The following is an 18,678-nucleotide window of genomic DNA, read 5'->3' as shown; positions in this document are numbered from 1 at the left end:
GCCCAGGCTGGAGTGCAGTGGCACAATCTCAGCTCAGTGCAACCTCTGCCTCTCAAGTTCAAGTGATTCTCCTGCCTCAGCCTCCTGAGTAGCTGAGATTACAGGCGCCCACCACCATGCCTAGCATGAGCCACTGCACCTTGCCAGAAATTGATGTTTCTAAGTCAACAAATTTTTAACTACTGAAGTGTAGCTAAATTGGATGGGTATGGACAATAAAAACATCAGAGAAATAAAAGTAGAAGCACTTCACCTAAGTAGATATTTAAGTGTCTACTAAGAATAAAACACAATGTTAAATATGTGGACATTTAAAACAAGAAAAAAGATAGATAGAAACAGTCCCTACCCACAAGGAGCTTTTGTAGGGAATAAGACACACACAGTGTTTGTGAGATTATCACAAGACAGAGGGTAGTAAGTGCAATAATAGGAGTGTATGTAGGTGATGGGAAACTGAGGGGTGGGATACCAGCTGAAACAGTCATGGTTGTGTGAACATATCATTGAAATATTAGGTAGAGTTTCAATCAGTGATAAATTGCAGCAAACACAAAAAAGGATGCAATAATTTTTTTCCTCTCAATTCAGGAGAGATCAGTGACAGTTTTCCAGTTTATCCAGTCATCACTGCTAGATTGTCCTTATCAGAGTCAACAGAAAGTTTCCGTGAGCCTAGCCAAGAACTGAAGTCTTCTGTGGAGCAAAGACATACCAGAAACAGAGAAAACTCTCCCTCTTCCCAATCAGCTGGTCTTTCTAGCATAAATAAAGAAGGGGAAGAGCCAACCAAAAGCAATAGTGGGTCTGAAGCCTGTACTAGTTCTTTTCTAAGATTGTCTTTTGCTTCAGAAACCCCTTTGGAGAAGGAACCCCACTCTCCAGCTGACCAGCCTGAACAACAGGCAGAATCCACTTTGACATCAGCTGAAACTAGGGGAAGCAAGAAAAAGAAGAAACTTCGGAAGAAAAAAACTCTACGGGCTGCCCATGTTCCTGAGAATAGTGACACTGAACAGGATATTTTGACTGTTAAACCTGTAAGGAAAGTAAAAGGTGGAAAGTTAATTAAAGGGGGGAAAGTACCAACCTCCACTTGGGAAGACAGCAGGACTGGTCAAGAGCAGGAGAGTGTCAGAGATGAGCCAGATAGTGACTCGTCTCTGGAAGTCCTAGAAATTCCTAATCCTCAGTTAGAAGTAGTAGCCATTGATTCTTCAGAATCGGGAGAAGAGAAACCAGACAGCCCATCTAAAAAGGATATTTGGAACTCTACAGAGCAAAACCCTCTAGAAACTTCTCGTTCTGGGTGTGATGAAGTTAGCTCAACTAGTGAAATTGGCACTCGCTCTAAAGATGGCATCCCTGTAAGGTAAGAATATTGTATTGGTCCAGTCAGAAAAGCTTTCAGCAGCATTATTTTTTTAAAATAGAATTTTAAATTATGAATCACAATTTCTTTAAAAATCAAAGTTTATGTGAATGCAGTAAGGATTGTGGATATGAAAAAATTAGAGGTTGGCAGTGGAGATTTTCTGCTTTCTCTTTCGACTGTGTTATAAATGCTCACTCTGCTTTTATTTCCCTTCACTTAGATATTTCAGATGGAAAAACTAATGTCTTATTGCTACTTTGCCCATTGTTTAGAAAAATCATTTGAGTCAGGAAACTTTTACTTTTCCTACCCCCCCCATTCACACAGATGCTGAGAACACTTTTGCTATTATTTTGTAGTGTGGCAGAAACTCAAACTGTGATCTCCTCCATAAAAGGATCAAAGAATTCTTCAGGTATTTGCTGTTTAGTTTTATTTAAATTAACCACAGAATGAAAACACTTATAAATATTAAAGCCAGGATTTAAACCTACTTAAATATATTTATACAATAGGAGAATCAGGGGGATGTATCACTAAGAGGATTACCTTGATTAACAGTTCTGATGTTCCTAAAACCTCAAATCCTGGTCTTTCAGATTCTGTTCTCATCTGTTTTATTGATTGATTGATTGATTGATTGACTGATTGAGACAGAGTCTTGCTCTGTCATCCAGGCTAGAGTGCAGGGTGATCTCAGTTATCCTGCCTCAGCCTCCCAAATAGCTGGGACCACAGGTGTGTGCCATCACACCTGGCAATTTTTTTTTTGTTTTTTTTTGTATTTTTAGTAGAGACAGGGGTTTCACCATGTTGCCCAGACAGATCTCAAACTCCTGACCTCAAATGATCCTCCTGCCTCAGCCTCCCAAAGTGCTCAAGTTACAGGTGTGAGCCACCACACCTGGCCCTTCTCATCTGTCTTACCTGGCTCCCTTATGTGTTCAACTAATTGGTATTAATGTTTCATTGGCTCTAAGGATTTTTGCTTTGAGAAGGAACTGCTTAAGGAATACTACCTTACTCAGAGAAATAATTTTTTGGAAGTGTGGGAGAGATTGGGTACCTTCCAAGTATCACTCAAAAGCTCATTATATATTATAATTATCTTTTTCCTGAGTGAGAGGCCTTCCCTTCCTTTGCTTATTATGCCGTCTTAGTGAAGATGTTTAATGAAAATTATGGTAGTCTGATAGGGGAACTAAGCTTTAAGGGGATCTACTTTTGGTTTAATCCAGGGACCACTGTATTGTATAATAGCTCTGATTTTTGACTATCTTTTCAGACTGTAGCAGACGTGTCTCTGAAACCTATTCTTCTTGTTTTCCAGAAATATCTTCGGAGCCAGGAGATGATGATGAACCCACAGAAGGAAGCTTTGAGGGGCACCAAGCTGCCGTAAATGCAATTCAGATATTTGGGAACTTACTATATACCTGTTCAGCAGATAAAACTGTCCGGGTTTATAACCTGGTGGTAAGTTGATATAACATGTAGAATGTTTTTGGTTGCAGGTTTTGGAAAATCCAGTTTATACTCTTTTAAACAATACAGGGAATTTGTTGGCTGTCTGGAGATAGGGGTGGGCCTTAGATTGACTTTAGATGCATTTAATCCAGCAGCTCAGCAAGGTCACTGGGGACTTAATTTCTTTCTGTTTCTCTACTGTGCCTTCTCTGGTATCACCTTTTTCTAAAAGCTAGTTCCCCTCCTGCTCACAAGGTAAATGTCAGGAGCCACTGGGGTTTCTTTTCTCTCCCGCCAGCACAAAAGCGTCCTGTGTTTTATTCCCTGAACGATCACCTGTGGCAAAAGGGGTTGGGATTACACCAGTGGTCTTAGACTGCTCAGGTCTCAACCCTGGAGTTGGTAATGAGGTCACTTGCATAGCAGCTACATAATAGAGGAGGGATGAAGTGAATATTGGGGAAGTATTGGAGGAGGTGTTTTCCCTGACCAGTGATTGATTACAGAATCCAAGTTATTAAGGAGAGCAACACTTTTCCACTACCTCATACTTAGTATTATCTGGTGCTTGTTACTCTCAAAAGAATGAACTTTTGATTTTTTAATTTGAATTTGTTAATAAACTAATTATGTTTATGAACAATGACAGCTAAGAAATTTGAGGATCATTATGTTATCTGAATGAACACCATGAAAGTATTTAAAATTGCTGGAGTCAGTGAAAACTAAAAAGTTACATGATGGACCAGGAAAATGTGTTTGCTATAGGTAACAGGTTTTGTAGATTCCTTTAGCTTAATGATATGAGGATTAACACAAATGACTGAAAGAAGGAAGCAATGCTAGATCTAGGGGAACAGGATATCAAAACATGTATCTGTATGTATATATGTACATTCTAAATAGATCTCAGTATGTGCACTGAGATAACATTTGGAATGTACCCAAAAGAAGCAGCACCACAACCACTAGACCTGTGATAGCACCTGAAATGTTTTTGAATACCGTGGTGCATTCTCACAAGCTGCTTATCAAATGCACATCTTTTGTGGGTAATTAGCTACAGTTTGGATTTGCTAGGTCCTTGGTCCCTACGTCAGAAAGCTTTCCCCTAAACATTAGTTAAAATTCTGGCTATATTACAGTGAATTGCCATAAGTATTTTTTGGTATGGCTTAACTAATATATAGTTTCATATACGTCATTGCATGTGACAGTTTGCTGGGAATTTGGTGAACATACATGTAGTGAACATCTTTTGTGTACCAGGTGCTATTTTAGACACTGAGAATACAGCAGTGAACTGAATGTTTTAGCATCTTTTTGTTGAGGAAATGCATTATCTAATCCTCCTATATCTCATAAGTAATAATCTGGTCTGTGCTTAAACTTTAGAGTCGGAAATGTATTGGTGTATTTGAGGGTCATACCTCCAAAGTTAATTGCCTTCTGGTTACTCAGACCTCTGGGAAGAACGCTGCCCTTTATACTGGGTCCAGTGACCATACCATCCGCTGCTATAATGTTAAGGTAGGTGAGTCCAGAGAAATCCAAAGTGGTTCGTGTTGAGCTGCCTTTGTATTTACTGTGTGGAGTGGAGACACTGTGGCAGGTGCTTCATTGTACCCGCCATCTCCTTTTTGCTTCTGAACAATGTTTAGCACACTGGTGTCACCTTAGGTAGATATGAGACTTAGACATAAACCATATTATCTGTCTGTCTCCACCAGTACTTTTTCACTTCCTATGTTAATAATATATCTTCCTTGGTCTTTGCCACAAATGTTATTCATATCATATGTCAAAATTAATCCTAGATAGAATAAAGAGTAAAATGTATAAATTTTTTAAATCTGCAGAATTAGAAATGGACATCTCCTCTGAGAGTTTTTTAAACTTAAATGCACTGAAAGAAATGAGAAAATTACATTTAAAATTATATATGATATGTTCTTAATTTCTTTAAAAGATGGAGATATGTGAAGCAAAATTTATAACACTGTCATTAAGTTTATAACATATGGATGGAATATGTGTGGTAACAGGAATATAAAGAAGGGGGAGGATATGGAGCTGTGCTAGTACAAGGATCTTATATTTTACTGGAAATAAGTCAGTATTAATTTGAACTAGATTGTTATAATTTAAAAAATGAAATCCCTAGAGCCACTGGCTCACAACTTTAGTGTGTATCACATCGACCTGGACAGCTTGTTAAAGCACATATTACTGGTCCCCACTCCCAGAGGTGTTTTCTTTGTTTGTTTTTTGTTTTTTAAGAGACAGGTTGCTCAGGCTAGTTTTGAACTCCTGGGCTCAGGCGATTCTCCTACCTCGACCTCCCAAAATGCTGAGATTATAGGGTTGAGCCACCACACACCGCCCTCCTCAGACTTCCTGATCCAGTAGGCTTGGGATCCAGCTCATGAATTTACATTTCTAGGCCAGGTGCCATGGTTTATGCCTGTAATCCCAGCACTTAGGGAGGCTAGAGCAGAAGGATAGCTTGAGGCCGGGAGCTCAAGGCCAACCTGGGCAACATAGCAAGACCCTGTCTCTATGAAAAATAAAAATTAGCTGGGTGTGGTGGTGTATACCTGTAGTCTTAGCTGTTTGGGAGACTGAGGTAGGAGGATCGCTTGAGCCCAGGAGTTCAAGGTGATAGTGAGCTATGATTGTGTCATTTCACTACAGCCTAGGTGAGAGAACCAGACCTTGCCTCAAAAAAGCAAAAAAAAAAAAAAAAAAAAAAGAATTTACATTTCTAATAAATTATTATGTGATACTGATGTAGATGGTTTGGAGACCACACTTTGAGAAAATAGTGCACTAGAGTAATTACTGAAAGAACAATGCAAAGAAATTGAGCTTAGAAAGTCAACTGAGGAATTAAAATGACATGCTAAAAATATACTTTAATACAAGAGAAGGTAGAAGGAGAAATAGAGGAATAAAAATGAGACAAATAGAAAGCAAATAGCAAATTGGAGACCTAAATTTAACCATATTTAATAATTATATTAAATGTGAATGAACTGACACTAAAATCAAAAGGCAGAAATTGGTTAGATACAGAAGTAACATCAAAATCTTTGTTGTCTACAAGAGACATACTTTTATTTTTGAGACATGATCTTGGCCTGACACCCTGGCTAGAGTGTAGTGATTGATCATAACTCACTGCAGCTTCAAACTCTTGGGCCCAAGTGATCCTTCCGCCTCAGCCTCCTGAGTAATTGGGACTACAGGCATGTCAGTATGCTTTGCTAATTAAAAAAGTTGTTTTTTTAGAAACAGGATCTCACTATGTTGCCTAGGCTGGTCTCAAGCTCCTGGACACAAGCAGTCCTGCTTTGGTCCCCCACAGTGCTCGGATTATAGGCATGCACCACATGCCCAGCCAAAGAGACACACTTTACTTTTTATTTTTAGAGATGGAGTCTCACTCTGTTACCCAGGCTGGAGTGCAGTGGCATGATCTCGGCTCATTGCAACCTCCGCCTCCCAGATCCTGGCAATTCTCCTGCCTCAGCCTCCCAAGTACCTGGGAATACAGGCTCATGCTGCCACACCTGGGTAATTTTTTGTATTTTTTTTTTTTTTTTTTTTTTTTTTTTTTGAGACGGAGTCTCGCTCTTGTTACCCAGGCTGGAGTGCAATGGCGCGATCTCGGCTCACCGCAACCTCCGCCTCCTGGGTTCAGGCAATTCTCCTGCCTCAGCCTCCTGAGTAGCTGGGATTACAGGCACGCGCCACCGTGCCCAGCTAATTTTTTTGTATTAATAGAGACGGGGTTTCACAATGTTGACCAGGATGGTCTCGATCTCTCGACCTCGTGATCCACCCGCCTCGGCCTCCCAAAGTGCTGGGATTACAGGCTTGAGCCACCGCGCCCGGCCAATTTTTTGTATTTTAATAGAGACAAAGGTTTCACCGTGTTGCTCAGGCTGGTCTTGAACTCCTGAGCTCAGGCAGTCTACCCGCCTCAACCTCCCAAAGTGCTAGGATTACGGGCCTGAGCCACTGCACCCGGCTGAGATACACATTAAATGTAAAGACACAATAGGTTGAAAGTAAAAGAGTAAGAATAGAAGAAGATATACTATGCAAATAGCAACAGAGCTGGAGTGGTTATGTTAATATTAGGCAAATAGACTAAGACAACTGACCAGGCACTGTGGCTTATGCCTGTATCCCACTTTGGGAGGCTGAGGTGGGAGGATCTCTTGAGACCAAAAGTTCCAGACCAGCCTGGATAACATAGTGAGACACTGTCTCCACAAAAAATTAAAAAATGAGGCAAGCATGGTGGTGTGTAGCTGTAGTCCTAGCTACTTGGGAGGGTGAGGTGGGAGGATCATTTGAGCTGAAGAATTTGAGGTTACAGTGAGCTATGACTATGCCACTGCATTCCAGCCTGGGTGACAGAGTGAGACATTGTCTCTTTAAAAAATGAAAAAAAGACAAGGAATACTATTGGAGAAAGGAGGAAATTTCATAATGATGAAAGAGTCAGTACAGCAGAAAGATACAACAATTATAAATACAGGTACCTAATAACAGAGCTTTAAAATACATGAAACAGCCGGGCGCGGTGGCTCACGCCTATAATCCCAGCACTTTGGGAGGCCGAGGCGGGTGGATCACGAGGTCAAGAGATCGAGACCATCCTGGTCAACAAGGTGAAACCCCATCTCTACTAAAAAATACAAAAATTAGCTGGGCATGGTGGTGCGCGCCTGTAGTCCCAGCTACTCAGGAGGCTGAGGGCAGGAGAATTGCTTGAACCCAGGAGGCGGAGGTTGTGGTGAGCCGAGATCGTGCCATTGCACTCTAGCCTGGGTAACAAGAGCAAAAACTCCGTCTCAAAATAAATAAATAAATAAATAAAATACATGAAACAAAAACTGATAGAACTGAAAGGAGAAATAGACAAATTCACAATTATAGTCAGGGACATCAACAACCCTCTCTCAATAGTTGATAGACTACTAAATAGGAAACCATCAAAGATATTCAAGAACTGTACAACATCAGCCAGGTGCGGTGGCTCACGCCTGTTATCCCGGTGCTTTGGAAGGCTGAGGCAGGTGGATCACTCGAGGTCAGGAGTTTGAGACTAGCGTGGCCAATATGGGGAAAAGCCGTCTATACTAAAAATACAAAAAAATTAGGCTGGGTGCAGTGGCTTATGTCTGTAATCCCAGCACTTTGGGAGGCCGAGACAGGTGTATCACCTGAGGTCAGGAGTTTGAGACCAGACTAGCCAACATGGTGATACCCCGTCTTTATTAGAAATACAGAAATTTGCCAGGCGTGGTGCATGTGCTTGTAGTCCCAGCTACTTGAGAGGCTGAGGCAGGAGAATTGCTTGAACCCAGGCAGTGGAGGTTGCAGTGAGCTGAGATTGCACCACTGCACTTCAGCCTGAGCAACAAAGCAAAACTCCATCTCAAAAAATAAATAAAAATAAAAATGATACAAAAAAATTAGCAGGGCCCGGTGGTGTGTGCCTGTAATCCCAACTACTCAGGAGGCTGAGGCAAGAGAATTGCTTGAACCTGGGAGGTATAGGTCGCAGTGAGCGGAGGCTGCGCCACTGTACTCCAGCCTGGGCAACAGAGAAAGACTTCATTTAAAAAAAAAAAAAACTGTACAACACCATTAATGAACAAGATCTAACTAAATTAACATTTATACAACATTCCACTCAAAATGGCAGAATACAAAGTTTTTTCAAGAATGTGCACATAGAACATTCACCAGGACTACATGCTGGGCTATTAAATAAGTCTCAATCAATTTAAAATGACCAAAATTGTACAGAGTGTGTTCTCTAATCACAATGACATTTATTAGAAAGCAGTAACAGAAATCTAGGAAATCCCCAAATATAGGGAGATGAAATACTTCTAAATTATCGTGGTTCAAAGAAGGAATCACATGGGAAATTAGAAAATATCTAACTAAATGAAAATGCAGCCTATGCCAGGCACGGTGGCTTATGCCTGTAATCCCAGCTGTTTGGGGGGCCAAGGCGGGTGGGTTACGAGGTCAAGAGATCAAGACCATCCTGGTCAACATGGTGAAACTGCATCTCTACTAAAAATGCAAAAATTAGCTTGGCATGGTGGCATATGCCTGTATTCCCAGCTGCTTGGGAGGGTGAGGCAGAAGAATCACTTGAACCCAGAAGGCAGAGGTTGCAGTGAGCAGAGATCGCACCACTACACTTCCAGCTTGGGCGACAGAACAAGACTCCGTCTCAAAAAAAAAAGAAAAAGAAAATACATCCTATTATTGCTGAAAGGGAAATTCGTAGTTAATGCTTCTGTTAGAAAAGAAGAAAGCTTTAAAATCCAAGAAACTAGAAAAAGAGACTGGGTACTGTGGCTCATGCCTGTAATCCCAGTGCTTTGGGAGGTTGAGGAAGGAGAATCATTTGAGCCCAGGAGTTCAAGACTAGCCTGGGCAACTCTTACAAACCTGTAAAAAAATTATACAGACTTTAAAAAAAAATTGTAAGCATATTTTGGCAAGAAATAGTCTTATATAAAAATGGGAAAAAGCTGTAACTTAAGATAGGACAAACATAGGTTTGGTATATGTTGTAAGAGGCTTACACCTTTAAATTCCTATAGCCAGGTGCAGTGGTTCATGCCTGTAATCCTAACACTTTAGGAGGCTGAAGTGGAAGGATTGCTTGAGCCAAGGAGTTTAAGATCAGCTTAGGCAACATGGTGAGATCTCATCTCTCAAAAAAAAACCCTAAAAATTAACTAGGCGTGCGTGGTGGCCCACACCTGTAGTCCCAGCTACTCAGGAGGCTGAGGTGGGAGGATTCCGTGAACCTCGGAGGTCAAGGCTACAGTGAGCAGTAATCACACCCCTGCACTCCAGCCAGGAGACAGAGCTAGACCTTGTCTTTCAAAAAACAAACAAATAAATCCCTAAACTTTACATTGGCAAAAAACAAGTCTCTTAAAAAGAAGAAATACAAATAACTGAAAATAATACAATCTTGCAAATCAATGCAAATCAAAACCAAAGTACAAGGAATACCATTTTTACTCATATTAGCAAAAAAATTTTTGAAAGCCTTTTCAGTATTTAGGGTTCTAACATGTAGTGTTTGGCATAGCAGGACTGTACACTAGTGAAAAAGATTTTGTAATCATTTTTTGACAATGAGACATAACTTCATACAGTAAAGCATGCAGATTTTAAGTATACAGCTTGATGAATTTTTCTGTAGATAAATTTTGGATAACTACCACCAGGATCAAAAAATAGACCATTTCATACCACTGAAGCTTCCCTCAAATGCCTCCCTAGGCATACCTTTTTCTAAAGCTAATCCCCATTTTTACTACCCTCATAGGTTACTTTTGTTTGTGCTTGGCTGTCATATCAGTATAACTATACCACATATATTCTTTCATGTCTAGCCTTAGCTTACCATAATGTTTGAAAATTCATCTGGATTGGTACATGTGCCAGTAGTTTGTTCTTTTTTTATTACTATGTAATGTTCAATTTCCCCTATAAAGTTACAAAAGAGCTCATGTGGATTAACGAGAAGCAACATGAATCTTAATAGTTAGACATATTTACTGTCTTTTGCTGTGTCTTACAATTTTATATATGGCATTTATGTTTGTAATTTTTTGGGGGGAGGAATTGAATAAGTGACTGACTCAGGTATGAAAGAAGGTTGGGAGAGGAGCTCAAAGGATTTCACAACCCACAGCTTCTCTCATACTTCCTATAGCTTGTCCTATCCTACTTAATTATAACCATCTTGATTTTAACATCTGCTCTAGTCCACTTAAAAAGCTACACTTGGGTCTTTAGTAGCATTCAACAACACATTTTGAATTTACTATGTCCTGGCCCAATGCTTGGTTCTAGGTAAAGAGATTTATTTGCTAATATAATCTAGCTGGAGGAAATTGGTAGAAATCGTTTCTTGAAGGTCAGATCCAACAGTGGGTATTAAACCTGCATGTACATCTGAATTACTAGGGAAATTTTTTAAAACACAGATTCTAGAACCTACTGAATAAGTCTCAGGGATGGCGTTGGACCTTAGGTTCTATATATTCTAACAGCTTCTTGAGTAATTAGCCCAGCTAACCAGGCACCAGTTTGAAGGAGGCATTTGGGAGCTATTGAAATATAGAATCAGTTGCAGAAAACCACATATTGGATAAATGCACTTATCAAATATGTGACTGTAATCCTGATTTTCCTTTTTAGACGTCAAAACACAGCTTTGTCTTTTATATTTAGCTTCTTAATTTAAGAGACTAAGAACCAACTATAGTGCCCTTTGAAGAATTTATATATTCTAAGTTAGAAACATGGGTAATATTACTAGAATTTATGTTTATTTTCTTATTACCTACAGCTTGGAAGTCTTTGGCATCATATTTCAAAGGAGAAACAGATCTAAGCTAGTTCCCTACAAAGTAGAGGATGCCACATTTTCTTCCGTCCAAGAATCATTTTAAAGTCTGCTTTATGGAGGAATTGTTTTTGACATCTCATTGGCCAGTATTCTCTGCTGATTAAATGTTGTGTGCTTTTATCAGAGCCGAGAGTGTGCCGAGCAGTTACAGCTGGAAGACCGGGTCCTCTGCCTCCACAGTAGATGGCGAATCCTCTATGCGGGACTGGCAAATGGCACTGTGGTCACCTTCAACATAAAGGTTAGTGGTTGGGGGAGAAAAGGCTTACTTCCCAAGTTACTTGAAAATAGTGTGAGTTTGTGGGAAGAAGAAGTAGGCAGGGATCTTCCTGTTTTCTTCTGTGAGGAAGCAGCAGAATTAGCCGCTACTCAAACACAGTTGTCTTCTGATGTAAGTGAAACAAGATCCTCCATTCTCTCTGCTTTGACTCAAATGTGCCAGGACCAAATGTAACTCCACTAAATTAAACCAAGCCTGAAGATTTGGGGCCAAATAATGAGTCATGGATTAAACTAGTCTGTCTCAATTTAAGAATGACACCATGAAAAGTGAACTTAAGTGCTCACTTCAACAGCACATACACTAAAATTGGAATGATACAGAGAAGATTAGCATGGTCCCTGCACAAGGATGACAGACAAATTCATGAAGCATTCTATATTAACAAAAAAAGAGAGTAAGAAAAATGAACTTAATTCATTTGAGTATGACACTGATGTGGTTTGGAACTGATTTAGGGTTTTGTGAGGGCGGCCCATTCTGTGAGGTGAACTAAGAGGTTTGCTCTAATGTTCTTATGGCTTCATTCTGTCCTAACCCAGAGATAAATTCATTTGTTGACCTAGGCTTTATGGAGCAATCTGTTACGTGCTAGGCCCCAGGATAAGATTTAGTTTTTGATAGCCCTGTGTGCTTTGCTAACGTAATTGGACTTTATCTTATAGGCTTTCAAGTAAGAGAGACATGATCCGTTATATTTTAGAAAAAGTCACTGGAGTTGATAAGACTGGGAAATACTGATATTAGCAAAGGCAGGGAGACCATTTGGGAGGCTTTGTAGTGGAAGCTGGCACGAAAGGTTAAACAGGATAAAGAGAAGCGAATGGAGGAAAGATATAATCTAAGAGATAGAATTGATAGGTTTGACTGCTAATTAGTTGTAGCACCATATTCCCTGGTCATCTTTTAACCGTATGTTAGGATGTGTACTATTACAGTGTCATTCATAGGTTACATGCTAGCTGGAATGAACATAACGTATGCATTAAAATATGTCATGGTAGGCCAGGCACAGTGGCTCAAGCCTGTAATCCCAGCACTTTGGGAGGCCGAGGCGGGCAGATCACCAGGTCAAGAGATCGAGACCATCCCGGCCAACATGGTGAAACCCCGTCTCTACTAAAAATACAAAAATTAGCTGGGTGTGGTAGTGCGCACCTGTAGTCCCAGCTACTCGGGAGGCTGAGGCAAGAGAATTGCTTGAACCTGGGAGGCGGAGGTTGCAGTGAGACGAGATTGTGCAACTGCACTCCAGCCTGGAGCCTGGTGACAGAGCAAGACTCTGTCTCAAAAAAATATATATATATATGTCATGGTTTCTGCCTACAGGAAACTTAAAAATCAAGTTAGGAGAATCTAGCATGTGTATAATCAAGTGTCAAGTGATTTGGTCTATTTGATATGATATGTCACAGAAGGGTAATTAGTGAAGATTTTTGCATTCTAGATACAGACAGATTCTAAATCTGATTAAATTGGATTAGGGCAATAGAAATGGAGAGGAAAGTAAATTTAAAATATTTTAAAGGCTAAAACTTGATAATTACCTAATTATCTTCTCTTTTGTGAGATTAATTATCAAAAGTAGATAGAAGTGGCTGATTATGGTGGCTCATGCATATAATCCCAGCACTTTGGGAGGCTGAGGTAGGAGGGTTGCTTGAGCTCAGGAGTTCAAGACCAGCCTGGGCAACAAAGCAAGATTCCTGTTTCTTAAAAAAAAAAAAAGTTTTTTAATTAAAAAAAAAAAAAAAACTTAGCCAAGTGTGGTGGCACATACTTGTAGTTCCAGCTACCCAGGAAGCTGAGGTGGGAGGATTGCTTGGGGCCAGGGCTTCAAGGCTGCAGTAAGCTATAATCACGCCACTATACTCAAGCATGAGTGACAGAGTGAGACCCTGTCTCTTTTTTTAATTAAAAAAAAGTAGTAGAAGTAAGGAGCAAGACTCTTGAGGCAAAATGATGAGATGATGGCAAGAAATTCATTGGAAAAGTTCTTTAAATGATTGAAAAGCAACGGAGAAGATGGTCCTAGAGACAGATATTTGAGAATCTCTGCATAGATGTGAATTATGAAGATCAGGGCTGGGCTTTTTCCTAGTTTGTCCATACTCTTAGAATGTAGAGCTTCTGGAGTTGCAACAGAAAGCCAGGACTGTTTACCAAGGCTAGTCCACCTTTGGGTCCTGACCTCCATTCAGTTTGTCTCCCTAGCGTTTCAAAATGATTGAAGTCTACCAGTAATGTAGGCTCCCAGCTATAGCTTTCTTCTTAATTTCTAGGAACCTTACTCCAGGCATGTATCTAAAGTACCTTTTGTGGAAGTGGGAGGCTTAATTAACAGGGTTGGTTGGGAGATGAAGGAAAGAAGTCTAAAATCTGAGATAAAAGAATATTTTGGGATTCAGGATGTGACCCTGCCACTCTGGTATACTTAGACTTCTATAGTCTACTAAATGATGTCTTGAGAGATAACATAGAACCAGGTACCAGAAGAACATCATAATAAGAAGGTGGAGAAGTTAGGCCGGGCATGGTGGCTCATGCCTGTAATCCCAGCACTTTGGGAGGCTGAGGCAGGCAGATCACTTGAGATTAGAAGTTCAAGACCATCCTGGCCAACATGGTGAAACCCTGTCTCTACAAAAATGCAAAAATTAGCCAGGTGTGGTGGCAGGTGCCTGTAATCCCAGCTATTAGAGAGGCTGAGGCAGGAGAATCACTTGAACTCATGAGGCGGAGGGTACGGTGAGCCCAGGTCACACCATTGCACTCCAGCGTGGGTGACAGAGCAAGACTCTGTCTCAAAAAAAAAAAAAAGTGGAAAATTTGAGACTTATTGAAATTGCCTAGGGAAGTAATTCTAAACAGAGATTTTTGGAACAGCATGACACATAGATTGCCTAATTTTGGATGACAAAAATAGTTCCTGGGTCTGGAAAATGCACTAGAATTTGAAGGAAAAAAAGAAAAGATTCGCTCTTCATTATCATTAACTTCCACGTGGTGAAAGAGAGCTTAAAAAGAGAACCAGTTTCTAATTGGGATTGGGATGGTGTAGGTTGAAGGTTATAAATGAGTTTATAATGTAAGAATTTGGCCTCCTCAGATCAGGGGATTGGGGAGATTCAGCAAAGAGGGTTGGAGTGGGAAATAGCAGAGGTGGAGAAATTAAGGATGCAGAGTGGGTATGAAAATTTGAGTACTGGTGACAGAATTGAGAGTTTGTACCAAGTTGTAATGATTTTGGTGAGTTGGTTTTGAAGTTTTCCAGCTAAGTTGTTTTTAGCTGTAATCTTGGCTTTATTTTCCAGAACAACAAACGACTTGAGATCTTTGAATGCCATGGCCCTCGTGCAGTCAGCTGTCTTGCCACAGCTCAGGAAGGTGCCCGAAAGCTGCTGGTGGTGGGATCCTATGACTGTACCATCAGTGTACGTGATGCACGGAATGGGCTGCTTCTCAGAACTCTGGAGGGCCACAGCAAAACCATTCTTTGCATGAAGGCAAGTACAGTGCAAGAGAATAGGAGTTGTCTGGCACAAGAGAAGGATTTTGAGGCCGGGCGGGGTGGCTCATGTCTGTAGGCCCAGCACTTTAGGAGGCCAAGGCAGGAGGACTGTTTGAGCTCAGAGGTTTGAGATGAGCCAGGGCAATATGGCAAAATTTCATCTCTACAAAAAATACAAAGGTTAGTGGGCTGTTGTGGTGCGCACCTGTACTACTCACGAGGCTGAGGTGGGAGGACCACTTAAGCACAGGAGATTGAGGCTGCAGCGAGTCATGAATGTGCCACTGTACTCCAGTGTGGGCAACAGAGTGAGACCCAGACTCAAACAAAACAAAACAAAGAAGGGTTGTGAATGGCATTTCCCTTGTTGTTTCATGCATAATATAGAAACACCACTTTGGAAAGAGCAAGGAGATCGCTAACCTTTTCTTTACACCTGCAACACCAAGTGATATACTTGCATTTGAGAAACAGTAAGAGTGTATTTTGTTACAGTGTGGGTATACTCAAACACCCTTCTAGGCTGCTTCATAATCATTCTGGAAAGGTAACAGACGTAAGAATATGTCGTCAGTTCATTAGCGTGCCTGGTGGGAGGGTGTAAGTTTCAGCTGCGAAAATTTGTCTGAGAAACTTTTATTTTATACCTCATTCATCATGCTCATCTCAAAATAGGATGGAAATTAGAATTTGCCATGTGTATTACAAGTTATAGAGAAAATTGAGAACCTTATAAGGAATCTGACTTACTGACTTTTTTTCTTTCAGGTGGTGAATGATCTTGTGTTCAGTGGCTCCAGTGATCAGTCAGTCCATGCCCACAACATTCACGTAAGTTATGTTGGTGTTGTGTAAAGAAACCTTGAATAAAATGATGGTTAAAGCTGGAAGGTTTTCTTAAACCTCTTGCAATTTAAATTAAGCCCTTTATCCATTGAAGGGATTCATGATCATCCCTATGCATATGCTCTTACGTAATATTGAGCAACCTAGAAATTTTACTTCATCAAAGTTTTTAATGATGGACAGACTCAAAGTTTATTTCAGGTTTAGTTTGAATGCCTCATTTAAACTTGAAATAAACTGAGAAGCTGAGGCTTTCAGCAAGTGGATGTGATACATAGTTAAAATAGAACTAGTAAAAACAGCTGAGAGCAGGCTGCAGTGACTGTCACCTGTAATGCCAGCTACTCAGAAGGCTGAGGCAGGAGCATTACTTGAGGCCAAGAGTTTGAGACCAGCCTAGGCAAAATAGTGGCCCCGTCTTTAAAAAAAAATTTTTTTTTTAAATTAGCTGGGCATGGCAGTGTATTCTGTAATCCCAGCTACTTAGCACGCTGAGGTAGGAGGATTGTTTGGCCCAGGAGTTCAAGGCTGCAGTGAGCTATGATTACACCATTGCACTCTGGTCTGGGTGACCAAGTGAGACCCTATTTCTTTCTTTTTTCTTTCTTTCTTTTTTTTTTTGAGATGGGGTTCTCACTTTGTCACCCAGGCTGGAGTGCAGTGGTGTGATCTTGGCTCACTGCAGCCTTAACCTCCTAGACTCAAGGGATCCTCCCACCTCAGCCCCACAAATGGCTGGGACTAATGGTATGCACGACAATGCCTGGCTAATTTTTTTTGTATTATTTTTGTTTTGTATTTTTGGGGAGCCTCACCATGTTGCCCAGGCTGGTCTTGAACTCTTGAGCTCAAGTGATCTGCCCACTTCAGCCTCCCAAAGTGCTGGGATTACAGGCATGAGCCACTGTGCCTGGCCTGTGAGACCCCATCTCTTAAAAAAACTGAACAACAGAAACAGCTGAGAGACTGTTCTTAGGTCATAGCAGCAGCTTTTTAAAGCTCAGTTCCTGGTCTGTAAATTTCAGAATATTCCCAACTGATGAACTTGTCTAGATCCAGTGAAATGAAAAAAGTAAAAGTACTTTGAAGGCTATAAAATACATACAGATAGAATATTGGCCATTTTCTTTCCATGACATTAGAGTCTCTCCATTAGGATACAATTCATATATTTTGCATATGTAACAAATGCTTGTGGGATACTTCTATTAAAGTTAACACAATGATGTATGTGTAAAATATCCTTAGAATTATGCCTCTTAGAATTATAGAATTATAACTAGGAAGGAATCTGGAAAGTGAATCTAGTGACCCTTACTTCTCTTCTGACATAGACTGGTGAGCTCGTGCGGATCTATAAAGGTCACAATCATGCAGTGACTGTGGTGAATATCCTAGGAAAAGTGATGGTGACTGCTTGCCTGGACAAATTTGTTCGTGTCTATGAATTACAGGTAGAATTTAGATTCAGTATTTTGCTTGAATGATTTGGGGAGATTGTCTATTTGGGTTTAGTGTTGATTTTTGATACAGTTAGGTGGGATGGAACCCAGGAATCTGAATTTTCACAAGCATTTTAGATAATTATGAAATAGCTGGCCCATGGACTACTACTTTCAGAAACTTCTCTAAGATACTTGATCTGAGTCATGAGTGTCAAAACTTAACTTCTGGAGAGCAGCTCCAGTCTCTTAAAACCTGTCCATCAGCTGGGCGCGGTGGCTCACGCCTGTAATCCCAGCACTTTGGGAGGCCTAGGTGGGCAGATCACGAGGTCAAGAGATTGAGACCATCCTGGCCAACATGGTGAAACCCTATCTCTACTAAAAAAAAAATACAAAAATTAGCTAGGCGTGGTGGTGCGCGCCTGTAGTGTCAGCTACTCTGGAGACTGAGGCAGGAGAATCGCTTGAAGCTAGGAGGTGAACATTGCAGTGAGCCGAGATCCCGCCAGTGCACTCAAGCCTAGCGACAGAGTGAGACTCCATCTGAAAATAAATAAACAAACAAACAAACAAACCTGTCTAGTTCTCCTTGTGTGCAATTTCAAGTTTAAAACTCTGATTCTAACAAAATTGATTTTATTACTTCTGATTACCAGCTCCCTCCTTGAGTAGTAGGACGTAAAAGAAAAATTGCCTTTAGATTTCTGTTAGAATGCTACAAGGGCTTCAACTTAGCACCTCAGGTATGGTTTTTAAACCTGCCAAAGGCCTTTAGGGACTGCGCTTATCAAATGCAAGGTATACATAACTTTAATTCTCTTTCTCTTTTTTCTACCTAAGTCTCATGATCGGCTACAAGTTTATGGAGGACACAAAGACATGATTATGTGTATGACCATCCATAAAAGCATGGTGAGTATTATTTGCCATGTCAGATTTGCTTTTGAATGTATTTACTAAAAAATTCTTGTCACTTCTAAAAGTGACATCTGCTTCTGATATGCCTCAATATTAAGTATCTTATCATCTGTTGGCATAATAGGGAAGTAACCAGGGGACAGTGTTGAATATTCCATTTTCCATTAATAGCCAAAATTATTACAGTAAAAATGGTAGTGTCAACTACAGTTAAATAGAAGGTAAATTTAAGATGATTCAAAAAATTGAGTGGTGCATTTTCCAGAGACATGATCTCAATAGAACACTGGGATGAAGTCAGGAGATTTGGTCAGTGTGGCATAGTTACAGCAGATCTAAAAGTAGAAACTAACTCACATAACCTTG

At 40.4% G+C, this 18,678-nt stretch overlaps 1 protein-coding gene and 1 non-coding gene across 6 annotated transcripts in view; both read left to right on the top strand.

Moving 5' to 3' along the window:
* Positions 1-18,678, top strand: part of ZNF106 (zinc finger protein 106) — a 76,039-nt gene that overhangs the window by 49,001 nt on the left and 8,360 nt on the right. For 3 of the 5 annotated variants that reach the window (XM_012442185.3, XM_012442182.3, XM_012442186.3), the window contains 9 exons: positions 592-1,372; positions 1,735-1,790; positions 2,706-2,851; positions 4,238-4,372; positions 11,437-11,553; positions 14,907-15,098; positions 15,872-15,934; positions 17,284-17,403; positions 18,235-18,306. In XM_012442185.3, the coding sequence (XP_012297608.2) occupies positions 592-1,372; positions 1,735-1,790; positions 2,706-2,851; positions 4,238-4,372; positions 11,437-11,553; positions 14,907-15,098; positions 15,872-15,934; positions 17,284-17,403; positions 18,235-18,306 (1,682 nt within the window). The remainder of the gene's footprint in view (positions 1-591; positions 1,373-1,734; positions 1,791-2,705; positions 2,852-4,237; positions 4,373-11,436; positions 11,554-14,906; positions 15,099-15,871; positions 15,935-17,283; positions 17,404-18,234; positions 18,307-18,678) is intronic. The other 2 variants (XM_064365933.1, XM_012442183.3) reach the window with 1 other exon arrangement.
* On the top strand, positions 11,872-11,978 carry LOC135270527 (U6 spliceosomal RNA). The gene has a single exon (XR_010338688.1). It is a non-coding gene; the product is annotated as a U6 spliceosomal RNA (small nuclear RNA).

This window comes from Aotus nancymaae, unplaced genomic scaffold (genome assembly GCF_030222135.1).
Source record: "Aotus nancymaae isolate 86718 unplaced genomic scaffold, 86718_ANA_hifiasm-v0.15.2.pri h1tg000062l, whole genome shotgun sequence".
In the NCBI taxonomy this organism is placed as follows: Eukaryota; Metazoa; Chordata; class Mammalia; order Primates; family Aotidae; genus Aotus; species Aotus nancymaae.
The sequence above is the reverse complement of the archived record's forward strand: the minus strand, read 5'-3'. Positions and strand labels throughout refer to the sequence as shown.